The following is a 16,234-nucleotide window of genomic DNA, read 5'->3' as shown; positions in this document are numbered from 1 at the left end:
TCTATTTCACTTGTAAGATGCTGTTATTTCCATTAGCATTAAGTTCTGAAAGCAGTGGTGGCCAGGTACTTATAGAATGCTTGGTTATCCAGCAGGGTAATCACTTCAGTGTCCAGAACAGAACAGCATCCACCCAGAAAAGTTGACTCAGCCGAAACAACCAGAGCTTTCTTATGACACACAGCTTTTGTGGGCTTTGGCTTCAGATTTTGTCACCTGCCCAAGCCAAGCTTGAAAACAATTTACAAAACCAACACAATCACCACTCCATGGAACATCCATCAATATCTTCCAAGGTGGCCTTCTCAAGAGCAGTGATCCTGCCTTGGTGGTGACCCAGAGACATCTGGCCTTCTAAGGCAACAGCCTGGTCTTGTACACGCCAGCAGGCCCGAGGGCTGTGCCAGTGGACTCCTTGCGGGGATCCCCATCACTTACCTCGCAATTAACACTGCCTACGAAAGGATTATTTCGAGGGATTCCAAAAGGACACTCTGGGAAATTCATCTGTACCAGGAGCGACTCTAGCAATGCTCAAGAATGAAGGCCAGACAGAAGCAGCTGGGCCTCACTCTCTAACCCAAGGGCTGCTGGGAGGAGGAAGATGCAAACCATGAGGGAAAGAGACCAAGAAGACTTATACTTTATTCCATCTGCCGCAGGGCAGAGGGCAGGAGTCAGACAGACCAGGCACCAAAGGCCCTCCTAGGCTCAGCAGAATCAAACTCCAGTGCCACACCACCATCTGGTTAAGTTTCTTCCTCTGAAAGACACAAAATGTTAAAAAAGAAATGAGCCACACTGTGTGATGTGATGTGCACTCTCCTCTGTGAACTGCTGGTGAGCTGCTTCTGAGGTCCAGTGCCTCTACTCCCAAGTTGGCTTTTGGGAACCTCGTGGGGCTGGGCTATTCTTCAGTCACTGGCCAGCGAGGCCTGAGAGGGCTTCCATCCTATGAGGCCAGAGCCCACCTTTCCTGTCCAGAGCACCAGCTATAGTCAGGGACCTCCATAGCCTAGCTCCCCCGACCCTAGCAGCTCCTCCAAGGACCTGGCTCCCCTCAGTGCCTTATGTTTCTGAAGGCTCTGGAGGAAGCTCTGGGAGCTGGAGCGGGTGCTAACGTCCCAGGGACTCTCAAAAGATTTTTTTTCAAAAGCCCTGCCAGTGGCTCCAGAGTTCGCTCCCTTGCCAGCCCCCAGATCCCTGAGACTCGAGAGAGGCTCGCCACACACCTTCTTCTTCCTCTTCCTCCTCTTCCTCATCCTCGTCGTCCTCATCGGAGCTGAAGGTGCCATCAGGCAGGCTGTAGACTCGGATGACCTGCTTGTTGGGGTCCTTGAGGATGAGGTATTTGCCCTCCTCCAGCTTCATGCAGATGTCGATGACGCAGCGCAGGATGCCCCAGGCGTTCTCCACGCTCAGGTTGATCTGGCTGGCGAACTCGTTGGGCTTGAACTGCTGGGTGCCCAGGATGACATGGCGGGAGGAGTCCTTCACATGGTAGCGAGACACATAACTGTGGGGAAAGGGATGTTAGTGGCAGGAGCAGGTGGCACAGAGCCGGCAGTGCTGGGGGTCAAATGTCAGTTAAATGGTGACACCTTGTTTGCTGCTCTCCTCAAGGGAGGAAGGAAAAGATAAGCCTCAGACTCTAGCCTCTCAGAAGGCCAGTCCTTGGCCCCCTGCTGGGAATCTCACCCAAGCTTGAGGTACTCGGATCCGGCCAGCAGAGCGCAGCAGGTCCATCGGGCTAGCTTGTAGCTGTTATTCTTTAGCTCAGTGGCAATGACAGCCCCACGCTGAGAGTCCAGCTTCTGACGCCAGTCAACACCATTGCAGTGCTGCAAGAGGAAGGCCCAGTTAGAGGTGCAAGGCAGGGCCTCCGCTCCCAGGGCCCAGGAGCGCCTCTGGCAGAGGGACTCCCCTGTCTGCTAACTAGGGAGCAGGGAAGAACAAGGCTGATCAGGATTAATACTGTCAGCACATGGAGACAGAGACATGGTCCCCCTTGCATAGTCTGCTACACAGCAGCTACTCAATGGGACAATCCTTTCCTCTAGGTGCCATCCAGATGGGATGGACACACAAAAGTAAAGACATGGAGATGGCATCAAGTGCCATATAAACGACAGAAGCACTTGTGCTATGTGGGTGCGATGGCCAACCGAGCGAAGGCATTGGCAGAGGCTGCAGGGGGGGGGGTGGATACTGATCTGAGGCATGGTGGGAAGGACACCTAGGGCAGCCTCGGGCAGGGTGAGGAGCCAAGTCTGAGGCTCCACAAAAGCAGGCACACGTGGACAGCAGAAAAGGACCCTAGTGGGGTCTCGGGGCACCTTAATTACAGATGTGGGCAGCTGAGTTGGTCCAGGGTGAAGTAACTGGTCAGAGGTCACATGGTGGAGGTTTCCAATCCTTCTTGGTTCATTGCAAAAAATAAACATACAAGTTCATTTTATTAGCCAGTTAGTTCCAAACTGACTAGGAGTGTGGGTTTGGTGAGGCACCAAAGAGCCCTTCCCTGATCTGTGCTGGGCGAGGGGAGCAGGACACTGGTAGGCACAGGAGGAGCTGTGGTTACAGAGGGAGGTCTGGAGGCAGGCAGATGTAAAACACGAGTGAACAGGGCCCTGTGCCTGGCGATGTCAGCGAACCAATGAACTGAGTGAGAAAACAGAACAGAGAAGGCCGCTGGCCCGCAGCCAAGGCCACAGCAAACCTTCCTTGGTGCTTTTCTGCAGGTGGGGGGGGCCAAGGGTGCAGAAGAGATGGCCCCAGTGTTCTCCTGCTGAATCAAGTGTCCTGGAGAGTGGCAAGGAAAGCCCATGCAGCACAAGCCTGGGCCGTCTGAGAACTACCAATGGCCCAGCCTCAGGGACACAGCGTGAGGGAGGATGGGGAACACGTCTCTTTCTAGGTATGTCTGTGAGTCGGTTCTGAGCTGGGTCTTAGGGTTTTAGAGTTCACAGTGAAGGAACTGGATAAAGGGATCAAAGCTAGAGATGGCAACGGCTGGAGTAAGGAGGTGACAAGGAGAGCTGCTGGGCCTGCGGGAAACCGCCAGCCCAGACGACAAAAGAGTAGAACCAGATGTGCAGAGAGCAGAAGGTAAGAGGTGGCCAGACAGAAGGTGGAGGAAGAAAGTGCTGGAAGAAGGGGGTGCGGGTATGCAAAGCAAGCAGAAGCGTTCCCAATGGTGTCAGCTGAACCCGGCCCCCCATGAGGAACTTGGCGGGGAAAACTCCGCTGGCTGTGACAGTGCACACGGTAGGGGACAGACATGGAGGTGTGCGGGGGCGGCGCCTCACCCTGGAGTCCCACTCGTTGAGGGTCTTGATGTTGATGAAGGACACCTCCCCATTGGCTCCGGTCATGACGCCGTCATGCTCACAACGGACAATAAGGTCAATATCGTCTCCGAGCTTCCACCTTCGGTAACTGCAGTGAAGGAGGAACTCATTTGGTCACTGACACCCTCCATTTCAGGTGCATCCCCCCAAACAGGCTCTTGCCTCTGCTCCCAGGGGCCCTCCAGGGAGCGGACGTACCGGTAAGCGACAGAGGCGATTTCATTCTTATCCATGTCATCCTCCACAAAGGGATTTGGGTTGGGGAAGTTGTATCTTTCCTTCCCCTGCAAAAACGACAAAGCTGTCACAAGACAGTGCTAACTCTGTTCCTAACCCAATCAGCCAGACCCAGCATTTCTATCCGTGGCCTGGGGCCCTCAAGGAGACTCTGAGCTCACTGTGCTTTATGTCTGCTTTACCCCCACCCCCCGGTTGTCAGCGCCCAGTGGATTAGAACAATGACCCAGCAGCCCTGCTCTCCCCTCACCATGGCACAGAGGCTACCAAGTCACACCAACATGGTGTCCATTATCTTTCGTCTTCCGCTACAACAAAGCTCCCTAAGGGCAGAAGCTCTGCTTTGTTCCCTGCTCTGTCCACAGGACCTGAAAGGGTGCATCTGTACAACAAATTTTTTAAAGAACTGAAGGAATCTTCACAACGTGTCTATGCGAGACAAGCATTATGGGTACTGTAACTTAACAGAGGAAACATGCCTGAGGCTCTGGCGCTAGCAGGTGGTAGACCTACAGTTCAAAATCGGGGAGTCTGACTTCAAGGCCTGAGTTGCAGCCTCTGCTACAGGCAGGGAACACACCGGTCCCCCTCGATCAGCCCCACAGTCCCAGGGCCTTGTGGGAAGCAGAGCCTCAATACACGGGAGTCAACTAAACTGGCACGGTCAGCACCCAGGTGCTTGCCTCACCATTCTCAGGCACTGCTGGGAGAAGTTGTGGTTGATGTAGGTCGCCTCCATGGCCAGGTTGCGGGGCGAGTTAAAGGAATTGCCTTCATCCTGAGGGGGTTCATTGGCTGTCTCACTCACAGTCAGGAGGTCTGCAAAGGGGACATGGTCACACAGGATGTAACCAAGAGTCTCTGACAACATGTACAGCACCCTAAGGGATGTGCAGACCCAAACCAGAGGCCCTTTCCCCAAAAAACCGCCTTCTACAAGCCTGGTCCCCTAAAAGCAGGACACACAGCAGGAGGGAGCAGCCTAGAGACCACCTGACAGTGAACTCAGTCACAACCAAAGTCAAATGTGCTCTTGAGGAATCCCAAAGTGTCAGAAGCACATTTGACTTTGATAGCTTTTTAACAAGGGAGCAGCCTCAGACTTCAGGCTTGGAACGACTTTGCTTTGCTTTCATATTGCCATTTTTCTGAGTGACTGATACTCAATATGAGTAACACACGAAGGCAGCAGCAAAAAGCATCAGTCTAGAAAAACAGTAACACAAGGAGGGTCTGAGAGACAGGAGAGGCAAGAACACCTGCGACGAGTGGCAGCTGAGGCCTGGTGGGGTGCTCTGAGAAGGGACCAGCAAACTCACGTTCCCGAGCCTGAAGCACCAGCCCCTTCCCCATTCTCAAGGAGCTGGGAGGGATGCCAATGAGCCATCGCCACCCCAGGGGACAGACCACCTCCTACCCCTCTTTAGTACCAGGGAACTGTTCTGAACCAACAAAATCTCCCAAGGCCTCTGAGCTGCTTCCCAGACAGGGTCCTCACCAAAGTCGGAGTTGTCCCTCTTGTCAAAGAAGAGCTTGGACCCAACTCTCTGGACGACAATGTCCCAGGAATACACAGAGCGGGTGCAGCTCATCAGTGTGGCCAGAATGGCATCGGTGGCAAACACATTCCCCTGGGTCTTTGCCAGCTGAAAGGAGGACAAAAGGGAGGTCTGAGGAGACTCTTTCTTAGGCCCGACTGCCCAATAGCATGGCGGGGAAGACTCCTTTGCTCATTGCCCCAATCTCTAAGAACAAGGATGCCTTTCACACCTACATGTCCCCCATTGCTTGAGAGGCTGCAGCAAATCAGTGGAGACTCTGCCTGTGGTCACCATGCTGGGCTAAGGTGGAACCACAGGCCATGGCCACTTGTTAGTGCTTCTTGATGCTTCCACCCTGCCACGATGTCATGCATAAGAACGTTTGCCCACTGTTGTGGATGAGAAAACAGCCATGAAGCTGCACTCAGGGCAGAGTGGGGGCTCAACACCAGCACGACTCAAGGTCCACCCTCTATGTGCCTGCCTTCATCTAACTCTAAGTCCTTTTAGAGGAATTTGCTCAGGCCAGACACACAATTAGCCCTCTCTTTCTGTGGGCTCCACACCAACAGACACCAGCAATAATCAAAACAACACTGTGTCTGTGCTGGACACATGCAGACTGCCAATATAGTGGAACAATCATTTACATGGCATTCGCGTTGTCTTGGGCACTGTAAGTACCCTGGAGATGATTAAGGTGTATAAAAGATCTGCCCAGGTTATGTGGAAATCGTATGGCACTTTCCATTAAGGGACGTGAGCGCTCAGCTCTCGGCACTGTGGAGGGGTCCTGAACTGATCCCCGTGTGGAATGCGGGTGTCTGTAGTCCCAAGGCCTTTGCTTTTCTGAGGTCTCAGCTATAGGAGCTGAAAGCATCCTAATGGGCAGGAGAGGGCCAACAGGGCATGCGCACCTTCCGGATGACAGGGTCATCTGTGGTGGTGACGGTATGGAAGATGCGCTTGATGCTCCGCAGGGGCTTCTCGCTCCTGGTAGTGATGCGGTCAAAGGCTTTGTCGTAGTATTCCAGGGCCCCGCAGCACTCACTGAGGAAGAACAGGCAAGACAGCAAGGAAAGAGGTGAGCCCACTTTTCTTCTTTTAACCATAGAATCCTAAGTCTTGCCCAGAAGTCTAATAAGAGGAAGAGATGGAGAACAGACATCTGGTCTGGTGCTCTCAAGTCCCATAGGCTCAGCTCCATCCATCTGCCCTTTGTAGTGAGGAGCTCTCTGAAATGTCAGGAGAAGCAGCCGCCCCAAGAACTGCTGTCTCCCTCTCTCTCTGCCCAAACTGAAAGAAATCTGGGGTTTACTATGAGTATATTTCTCCTTGCTTTTTTCTTTTTCTCTTTCTGCCGTAAGAGCTGTATAATTTATTTTTCCTTTGCTCAGGATGCCAGGAAGTTGCAAGAAACCTGAAGTTTAGATTAATAAACTTCTTTCTGCTTTTTGGGTTAGTCTTGATTTTTAAAAATGCACCCATTAATCTTAACACAATCTCTTTTGAGAAAGTGGCTTCAGATCCTTTCTATAATTACCAGGGCTTAAGGGAACATCTGCAAAGAGAGTCCACCCCCAGGATCAGGGTGGATAGCAGGAAAAGTGCCACTCACATGTCCTGCGGCTCCGAGACTTCCAAGTAGCGCATCTTCATCAATTGAGGGAAATCCATTTCCTCCTTCACCTCCCAGTCACTGCGGACCTCAACTGAAGAGTCTCGGGGTTTCTGCCGTGGGAAACCATTGGAAAAGGGACTTAGAGTCCATGCAAAATATAAGCAAAAGACAGTTTAACACTAGGAAGGACACTTATTCAACAAATATGGATGGTACTGGCTATTTTATGAGACAGAATTCTTGACTCTTGGGAGCTTATAACCTAAAAGGACTGAAGAGATCATGATTTTAAAAACATATAATTCTACGCTTGGGCAATGATTCCACCAGGAACATCCAGAGCTCCTCTCGGGGGCAAATGCATTCCTGTACAGCAAGCACAGGATCTGGCAGGTTGGATTCCACCACTGCACCTTCGTGTCCTGACTTACCCGTGCTTTACTGTCCTCAGTGTCCACACCAGCACTGCAGTGTGGACATCCACACCAAGGGATGTTACTTAGAATAAAAAGAAAATGAAGTACAGTGGGGCCACCACAGAGGCAGTTCCACACCTAAGGGTTCTGCATCTGAGGATCGAACAGACCATGGACTAAAAATATTTGAGGGCAGTGGGGATCCTGTGTTCCCAGCTACTCAGGAGGCTGAGGTGGGAGAGTCGCATGAGACCAGCCTGGGCAATGGAGTGAATGTACAGATTTTTTTTTTTTTTTTTTTGTATTGGGAATTAAACCCAGGGGTGCTTAACCATTAAGCTTCACATCCAGCCCCTATTTATTTATTTATTTGGTGGTGCTGGGGATTGAACCCTGGGCATGCTAGGCAAGCACTCTACCAACTGGGCTTTATCCCAGCCCCTATTTTTTATTTTGAGACAGGGTCTGCCCAAGTTACTTAGGACCTCTCTGAGTGACTGAGGCTGAACTCATGATCCTCCTGCCTCAGCCTCCCAAGTCACTGGGATCACAGGTGTGTGCTACTGCACCTGGCTCACTTTCTTCTTGTAATTACTCCCTCAATGGAAGAGTACAAAATCTACTTATGTAACATTTACATTATATTAAGCATTATTGGTTAAGCATTCCTAATCCAAACATCTGACATGCTCCAAACTTGAATATAAGCGCTGACAAGACACTCAATTAGTTTCTGATTTTGGATTAGGGATGCTTGATGATGCTATTTTAGATGCTATTCTAAAAGACCCCCCCCCCAAAAAAAAACCCCAACACCCAAACTGGAAGTACCTCTGGTCTTAAGCATTTCAGATAAGAAATAATCTATGCAGTTACCTAGAAATGATTTAAAGTACCCAAGGGCTGGGAGTGTAGCTCAGTGGTAGAATGCTTACCTAACATGTAAGATACTGGGTTCAATTTTCAGCATTGCAAACAAACAAACAAAAACAAAACAGAAGTAGTAGAGAACATGTGCACAGGTCATATGCAAATACTGACACATTTTATACACAAGGAGTTGAACACTTGCAATTTTGGTATTCCTCAAGGGATTTGGGAGTAGCCACTGTGCTAATACATGCTATAAAATGGATGAAGCTTGAAAACACTATGCTAAATTAAGTTAGCCCTGTCACAAAATATCACACAGAATTTCATTTATGTGAAATGTTCAAAACAGGAAAATTCAGGAGGCACCACAATACCAGAACTTAAACTATACTACAGAGCAACAGTAACAAAACCAGCATGGTATTGGCACCAAAACAGATACACAGAGCAAGTATAAAATAGAAGATACACAGACAAACCCACATAAATACAGTTATCTCATGCTAGACAAAGGTGCCAAAAACATACATTGGAGAAAAGATAGCCCTTTCAACAAATAGTGGGGGGAAAATTAAAATCCATATATAGCAAAATGAAATTAAACTCCTTTCTCTCATCCTGCACAAAAACAGATAGAGTCAACTCCAAGTGGATCAAAGACTTGGGCACTAGAACAGAGACCCTGTGCCTAAGAAAAACTAGGCCCAAATATCCACCATGTTAGCTTACTGACTTCCTTAACAAAGACCTGTAAAGCACAAGAAGTAAAATCAAGAATCAATAAATGGGATGGAATCAAACTAAAAAGCTTCTTCACAGCAAAAGAAACAATCAGTAACATGAAGACAGAACCTATAGAATGGGAGAGAAAATCTTTCCCAAGTGCACCTCAGATATAACACTTCACAAAATTGATCAATAAACATATGAAAAAATGTTCAACATCTCTAGCAATTAGAGAAATGCAAATCAAAACTACTCCGGAGTCCATCTCACTCCAGTCAGAATGGCAATCATCTAGAATACAAGCAATAATAAATGTTGGTGAGGATGTAGGGAAAAAGGCACACTCTTACATTGCTGATGGGACTGCAAATTGGTGCAGCCACTATGGAAAGAAGTATGGAGATTCCTACGGAAATGTGGAATGGAACCATAATTTGACCTAGTCATTTCATTCCTTGTTTTATACTCAAAGGACTTAAAATCAGCCTACTATAGTGACACAGCCACATCAATGTTCATAGCAGCTCAATTCACGATAGATAAACTATGGAACCTAGGTGCCCTTCAACAGATGAATGGATAAAGAAAATGTGCTGTATTTATACAATGGAATATTACTCAGCCTTAAAGAAGAATGAAATTATGGCATTTGCTGGTAAACGGATGGAGCTGGAGAATATTATGCTAAGCAAAATAAGCCAATCTCAAAGAACCAAAGCCTGAATGTTTTCTCTGATATGAGGATGCTAACTCACAATTAAGGGTTGGGGGTGGGGGAGAATAGAGGTAATTGGGACTAGACAGAGGGAAGGGAAGGGAGGGGGTATGGGGCTAGAAGTGATAGTAGAATGAATCGGACATTATTACCCTATGTGCATATATGATTACGTGATTTATGTAACTCTACATCACATAGAACAAGAATGGGAAGTTAAACTCCATTTATGTATGATGTGTCAAAATGCATCCTATTGTCATGTGCAACTAATTAGAACAAATAAAAAATATATGCACATAAAAAATAGATTAGTGGTTGTCTAGGGCTGGGAGGAATGGGGTTACTGCTAAAGAGCACAGGGCTTCTTTTTAGGGTGAAGAAAATGGTCTGAAATTGACTGCAGTAACGGTTGCACAACTCTACAAATACACTAAACCCACTCACTTTTATGGAATGTGATTATATCTCAAAGCTGCAATAAAAAGAAACAAAACTGTACTCCCAGCCAGAATTCTGCTGTGGATACACTACCTGTGACTTTTGGTCCCACTTCTGTCTCACTCCAAATTGTTTCTGGAATTTTTTCTGTAGTCGGATGCGTTCTCTGAAAAGATAGAACATTGTGATCTCAGTGCCGGTTTTTAAGTCAGCGGCCCTTTCTTCATCTGAACTTCACTATCATCACCGACTTCTCTGAGATGGAAAACGGCCTCCCAGAAAGAGACTAAATGGGCACAAAATGGAGATGCTAGCAGAAGCATGTTGTCCCCAAATACCGACCAGGTGTACTAGCTCAACCTCACAGCTCTGTGAGTACAACAGGGGTCTGTAGGATGCAGCATAAACGGGGCTTCTTAGAGTTGTACCTGGTGGGACTGAGACTGGGCAACCCCAGTCACCTCCTGTCTGCCTATTTCCCTCCCCAGTGGCCATGTCCACTGCAGGCAGTCTCCTCCCTGTGCCACCTGCTATGACTGGCTTTAGGAAAGTCCCCTGGCCCCCATGGTGGGAAAGTGAGCCCCCTCCTGTCTGGCCTGGTGTCTTCTGGGAGCAGCCTGTCTGGGAAGGACACCTTGTGCGGGCAGGGTGGGAGCATCACCTCTCTTTCTGCTTGGCACTCTTGGGCAGCGTCTGCAGGTTGAACTGCAACATGTTGCGCCGATCTTTGTCTCTGCGGAGGTTCCGCTGGGAATTAGGAAAAAGCAACCCTGTCAAGACCCTAGGGATTTGGTGGGACTAATGGGAGGTCTTTAGAGTAAGGGTGGGGGGCAAGGCCCAAGCTTCACATTTCACTCTACAGCATGAACAGTTTGGGAGTTTTAGTGGCAGAAGTACTGAAATTAGTTTAGACTTAAATTCCCACGACAGATTTTTCTATTGAAGTAAGTTTACTAGTTGTAGTCGGGGCTGCTGAGTTGGTCTCTTTATGTAATAAGATGCAGCCCAACTGGACCATCGACTTCATAAAGTCCTCCTATAGCAATTAAGTGAGGTGATGAATACATGGCACCTTTTTATCTATGACCAACACTCATTCTTAGTGGGGGACTATGATGCTGGGGCTGTTGGTGAACAGGTCTCTTATTAAACACGTCCCTGGACTTAGTACAAGTTTACTCCAATACAATCTGTCACTGAATAGCCATTTGGGATTCACTAGAAGACCATGATATACTTTCCTCTCTCATGAATATTCACAAGGTAACATTCAGCAGCAGGCAATGACCAAAGCACAAGCCTCAGATGGAGAGGTTCTCAGCTCAGGCTCTACCTGTGCAAATCTCATGCGGTTCCGCTGGTAGGCTGTCTTCTGGGTGCGTGCTGTATCCACCAGCTGGAAGCTGGTCTCATCCTCCTCATGGAAATAAGCATACTGACTCCCACCACCAAACTGAGAGGAGTACTTATCTGGAGGCAAAGGTGACAACGTAATAACCATCACCCACAGGGTGTATACATACACATGCGTGCTATTCCAGTCTTGCTCTTTCAAGTGTGGTCTGGGGACCTGGCGCTGACTGGTGTGTAGCCTCCCACCCGACCCCAGATCTACTAAACCAGAACCACAGCTTTAATAAGATCCCCAGTTGATTCCTATGTATGTGGAAACATGAAAAGCCCCAGGCTAAAGAACTTTTCAAGAGTTTGGGGAACTCGAGTTGTCCCATTTCATTCTCCACCTCATCGTGCAAGAATCTGAGTTGAGAGCTTGTGATTGTGTGTGAGAATGTGGGGCACGCACACTACCACATCACTGTCTGCAGCCCAAGGCAGACATGTCTAGTGGACGAGTGACTCTCTTGTGGCCTCAGCCTCAGGTATCTTAACTTGGCACTCCAGGCAGCCACTGTGTTTCAAATGACACAAAAACCTTTTACCTTACTAGGATCTTAAACCACGGGATTTAAACCTGGAGTCCACTGACTGGCTTCAGAGGCTTAGCAAATTCCAAGCAAAGAACGTAAACTGGCAATGTGTTTGATAGATTTTTGAAGGGTCTAAGACTCAAAGTGGAGGAAAACGCCCATGATAATGGTCCATACTGCTTTAATGAATAAAGTTTTGGAGGTATTTTTTTTTTTTTTTAAAATGTCGTTTGGGTCCACAGTCAAGACTATCCCCTTAGAAACTATCAATCATTGTTAGCATCTTTCCTTTCCTAGAAGAAAGCTTTCAGACAGAGCTTATTAGAAAAAAGGAACAATTCTCCCAAGGCCCTGGTTTGGGCAGCCAGTTGAAAAGACTTACTTGTGTACCTCTTATCTTGGTATGTGGCCCCTGTCCAGTCTGCAACCTATTAAGAGCAATGAAGAAAGAGAATGCTCAGGTCAACCAGGCAAGTCACTGGTGACCCAGAAAGCCCTGAAAGCAAGGGGACGCCATGTGGTAAAGTATCAGAACTGGCTCGTGATGCCTTTGGAATCCCCAGCACTCCCTCCAGAGGTTATACCCTCTCAGCTGCTAGCTCTGTAGGGAGCACAGGACTGTGCTTTTGAGAGAATAACTGAAACTCCTGGAGAGGAGCAGTCACAGCTTAAAAGATCCAGACTCCCGCTGGCAGGCAAGTACCTTTCCCAGCCGATCTCCTTTGCTGAATGGCTGGTAGGGCATATCCCGAAACTGCTCAGGAACAGCACAGGGACCCCAGCCTGAGGGGTTGTCCTGGATCACGGGTGTCATGAACTTCGCCATGTTTTTAAACCTTAGAAACAAATAACAAGGGCTGGGGATGTGGCTCAAGCGGTAGCGCGCTCGCCTGGCATGCGTGCAGCCCGGGTTCGATCCTCAGCACCACATACCAACAAAGATGTTGTGCCCGCCGAAAACTAAATAAATAAATAAATAAATATTTATTTAAAAAAAAAAAAAAAGAAACAAATAACATGAGTCACTGCATGAAGGAAAGTCTCAAAGTATATAACACCCTCATATGGGGTAAAGACAAAAATGCTAAAATTCAAAGAGAGTACACAAACAACCCTCAGCTGTCTAGCTACTTTTTCTCATCTTTCTTTGAATACTTAAAACTCAGAAACCTGCCAACAAAATTGATTTGCCATATTTCATTAATTCTAGGACACTTTGTTTTTCACTGCAAAGGATCTGAAAAGAGGCTCCCATTACACCTGATGGGGTGTCTTTTATTTCTTAGTGTCTCATAAGTTAAGGGTGTTTCTTGAGTAGTGTCTTGAAGATTTGATGAAACAGTAACATTTTCTAATGGGTAATAACCACCTTCTGGTTTTCAGAAATATTCTCATTAAGGCATATAATATTTAACTGTGTATATCAAAGCATCATTGTGAAAGTTCTTCTAGTTAACACGTGAAAAAACACCTTCTTTGTAAAATGCCATACAATGACTATTGAGACTTGTAAAAATACATTTAGGCATACTGCTAAAAAAAAAAAAAATCCTGAAGTATACCCCGAAGTTTGATTTTCCTTTCTTGTTCTTCCAATTTTCTGATACCAAAAGAAATCCTATGTGTTTAGCAGGTGGACAGAGAGCCAGGCACAGGCTGCCAGAAGGCCAAGGAGGTCACCATAAGTTTTTGACCAAGTGGTGGCATGCCAAAATTTTCACAAACATCATGCTCTCAGTGTTCACCACACACCAATTCATTCAATCCTCCCAACAATCTTGTGGCTAGTATTATCCCCACTTTTTGCAAAAGGAAACTAAGGAAAAGCGAAATTAAGACACTGCCCAAATTTTCAATGCCAGTTGATGGACAAGGTCCCAGAGGCCACACTCTGCATAATGGTGGAACTCATGGAGAGTAAAAAAACCAGAGGCTCTCTAGCAGATACTTAACTGTCACTGCCTATCAAAAACCTATGAATTCAGCATCCAAGGTGACACTCTGAAAATGCTCAGGGGAATTCCCAGTCCATTTCCCCAACATTTCCTGGAGGCTGGAAAGCAATCAAAGAGCACCAGCATAGTGTACTTAGTAACTCTGATGCCCACTGCTTCTCTGAGGCTGAGAGATGACATTTGGGTGACAGAAACAGTGACTTTATCTGGGAACTTCAGCCTCCAAATCTGAACTTAAACTAATGGTCTTGAGCAATTCACATTAAATAAATCTTTATGAGCTTCAACCCTGTTCCAGGCATTGCATGCCACATCCTTTAATGTCACTAATTTCTGGCGCTCCATTTTAGAAATAAAAATTTGAAGCTCAGACAAATCAAGCAGTTAATCTGCCCATCATTTGAAAATAGTTTTTGACTTCCAGGGTTATCTGCATAACTCCAGCTTTCTTTCATTATATCAGTCAGGCAGGAAGGAATCTGAAAAAAATTGGGTTTTAGGTGATACCTAACACCACAACGATGTCTTAGACATTAAAATCCAGTTGTCAACAGCACTGTAAAATAATGCGAGCAGAAATGAAATTAGGCCATTCAACTAAAACGATGTGACAGCTGCACTGGCCACAAGGGCAAGGTAGTGAGGCACCAACAGGGCAGTCGGCTGGTCTGGTGGCCATACAGATCCCCGGGCTCGGGTTGGGGTAGGTGTCAGATCAGTGGAATCTGGTCTTCTACCTTTGCCGTCTAAATCACAAAATAACGGAAGGAAACCTCCGTGAGGTATGCTCAAGGCAAGGGTCGAACCGCTCGGCTGGGCACCCAAACACCCCACTAAGAAACTCAGGGAGACTTGGACCCTTTAGAATGATCTTGTGGCCCCAGTGGCTTAAGTCAGACGATGGAGTTTACCCAGCCCTCAGCCGCCGAGCGGAGTCTAGGGTAAAGGGCCTGCCACACGTACATGTCCCGCATCCCACAGTGTGGCGGGCCTGGGACCACTGAAGGAAGATTCCTGCCCCGCCCAACGGAGGGAGAGCGACGGCAGGAGGGGACGTAAGGGGCCTCTTCCGGGAGGTCCCGAAGGCCAGGCTTTACCCGAGCTGAATCTGGAGGGCCGTAGGACCATACAAAACACGCCGCTCACCTGCAACGGCCTCGGCCCGCCCGGATGGCGACAGATGGCCCGGGCCAAAGACTTCGCCAGCACTGCACTCCAAGGAACCGGGAAAATAGAGAACATGCGCACTCAGAGGCCGGCGCCGTAAACACGACCGGCACTGTCGTAAACGCCTGCCTGCTTCTTCCGGATTCGGCGGAAGAGCGCGCGAGCCGTAAAGCGAAGGCGCACCCGGAAATTCATCGCTGGTCTTTGCCCTGCATTCTCTTTAGCCTCTGAGGCGCCAAGACGCGAGAGACGTGATTACGTCAGGCTGCAACCGGGGACGTCCGGAGAGGGCGTTCCCGAATGGAAATGTGGCTGAACTTGGTGCCGGAGAAGCTGGAGGTGGGGCGAGGCTGACAGCCCTGCTGTGTCCCACAATGCTCCGCGGCCTCGGCCCCGCTGCCTCCCACAGTGCCCCGCGGCGCCCTCGCGCCTTAACCCGTAGTCAGCGGTGTGGCTCTCGTGTCCGGGGGAGGCGGAGCTCCTCCGCTCCTGCTAGTTCACAGTGGCGGGAGTCGAGGTCCAGCAGGTTCAGGCGGCTAGTTTCAGGGCGGCCTCCAGGGGACAAGCCATTGTTCCGCAGCTCTCCAACTTACTTTTCTGAAAAACTTCAGGGTCGCTGATTTAAAAAAATTCAGACGGCAGACCCGGGGATCTGCTTCTTAATCAGCCATGGAGATTCCGAGGACCTTGCTTCAGGGGACAGCAGTGCTGCCCTCTCTGCGGCCTGAGTTTGGGGAGTCTGCGGGCTAGGTTTTCATTAAGCCCCGGGTTCCCTTCTGTTTCTCAGCCCGTCTCCTTTATCGGACCCTGTATCAGTTACGGGGTCTGATGTCCAGACCTTGCCACTTTGTGGCCTTCACGGCCCTGGGCCTCAGTTTCCTTCTCTTTAAGTTGGAGGTGGTGATAAGGGGTTGCTGTGAAGGTCAAAATCAAAATATGTGAAAGTACTTGTAGTTTCGGGTAATTCCTGTATACCACCTGGGTGAACTTGGATAGATTCTTTGACCTCTCTAAACGTGTTTGTTTATCAGTAAAATGCGAATGTTGATAGCAGCACCCCCCTGCCCCCCAATAAAATGTCTCCTAATCTGCCCATCTTCCAGTTTTGCTCACTTTTGTTAGTGGTGTCTGGTACATCGTACTCATGCACCAGGTACTTCAGGTACCTTGTCAGGAATCCTGGTTGGTAATGGCTTATCATTTTCTTCCCATATTCAATTCTTCAGTAAGTCGCCTATTCTACTATCAAAATGCATCTTGAATG

At 48.3% G+C, this 16,234-nt stretch overlaps 1 protein-coding gene across 1 annotated transcript; it reads right to left on the bottom strand.

Moving 5' to 3' along the window:
• Window positions 1-619: 619 nt before the first annotated feature.
• Eif3d (eukaryotic translation initiation factor 3 subunit D) lies at window positions 620-15,094 on the bottom strand. Its single transcript, XM_026410150.2, has 15 exons — window positions 14,950-15,094; window positions 12,552-12,684; window positions 12,231-12,276; window positions 11,254-11,390; window positions 10,582-10,667; window positions 10,014-10,086; window positions 6,747-6,859; window positions 6,046-6,178; window positions 5,086-5,233; window positions 4,276-4,406; window positions 3,549-3,634; window positions 3,309-3,438; window positions 1,699-1,841; window positions 1,233-1,516; window positions 620-763 (listed from the first exon to the last, which is right to left on the bottom strand). The coding sequence occupies exons 2-15, from the start codon at window positions 12,672-12,674 to the stop codon at window positions 750-752; spliced, it is 1,647 nt and encodes a 548-aa protein (XP_026265935.1). The 5' UTR covers window positions 12,675-12,684; window positions 14,950-15,094; the 3' UTR covers window positions 620-749.
• Between the last annotated feature and the right edge of the window lie 1,140 nt (window positions 15,095-16,234).

The sequence above is a fragment of the Urocitellus parryii genome, chromosome 5 (assembly GCF_045843805.1).
Source record: "Urocitellus parryii isolate mUroPar1 chromosome 5, mUroPar1.hap1, whole genome shotgun sequence".
In the NCBI taxonomy this organism is placed as follows: Eukaryota; Metazoa; Chordata; class Mammalia; order Rodentia; family Sciuridae; genus Urocitellus; species Urocitellus parryii.
The sequence above is the reverse complement of the archived record's forward strand: the minus strand, read 5'-3'. Positions and strand labels throughout refer to the sequence as shown.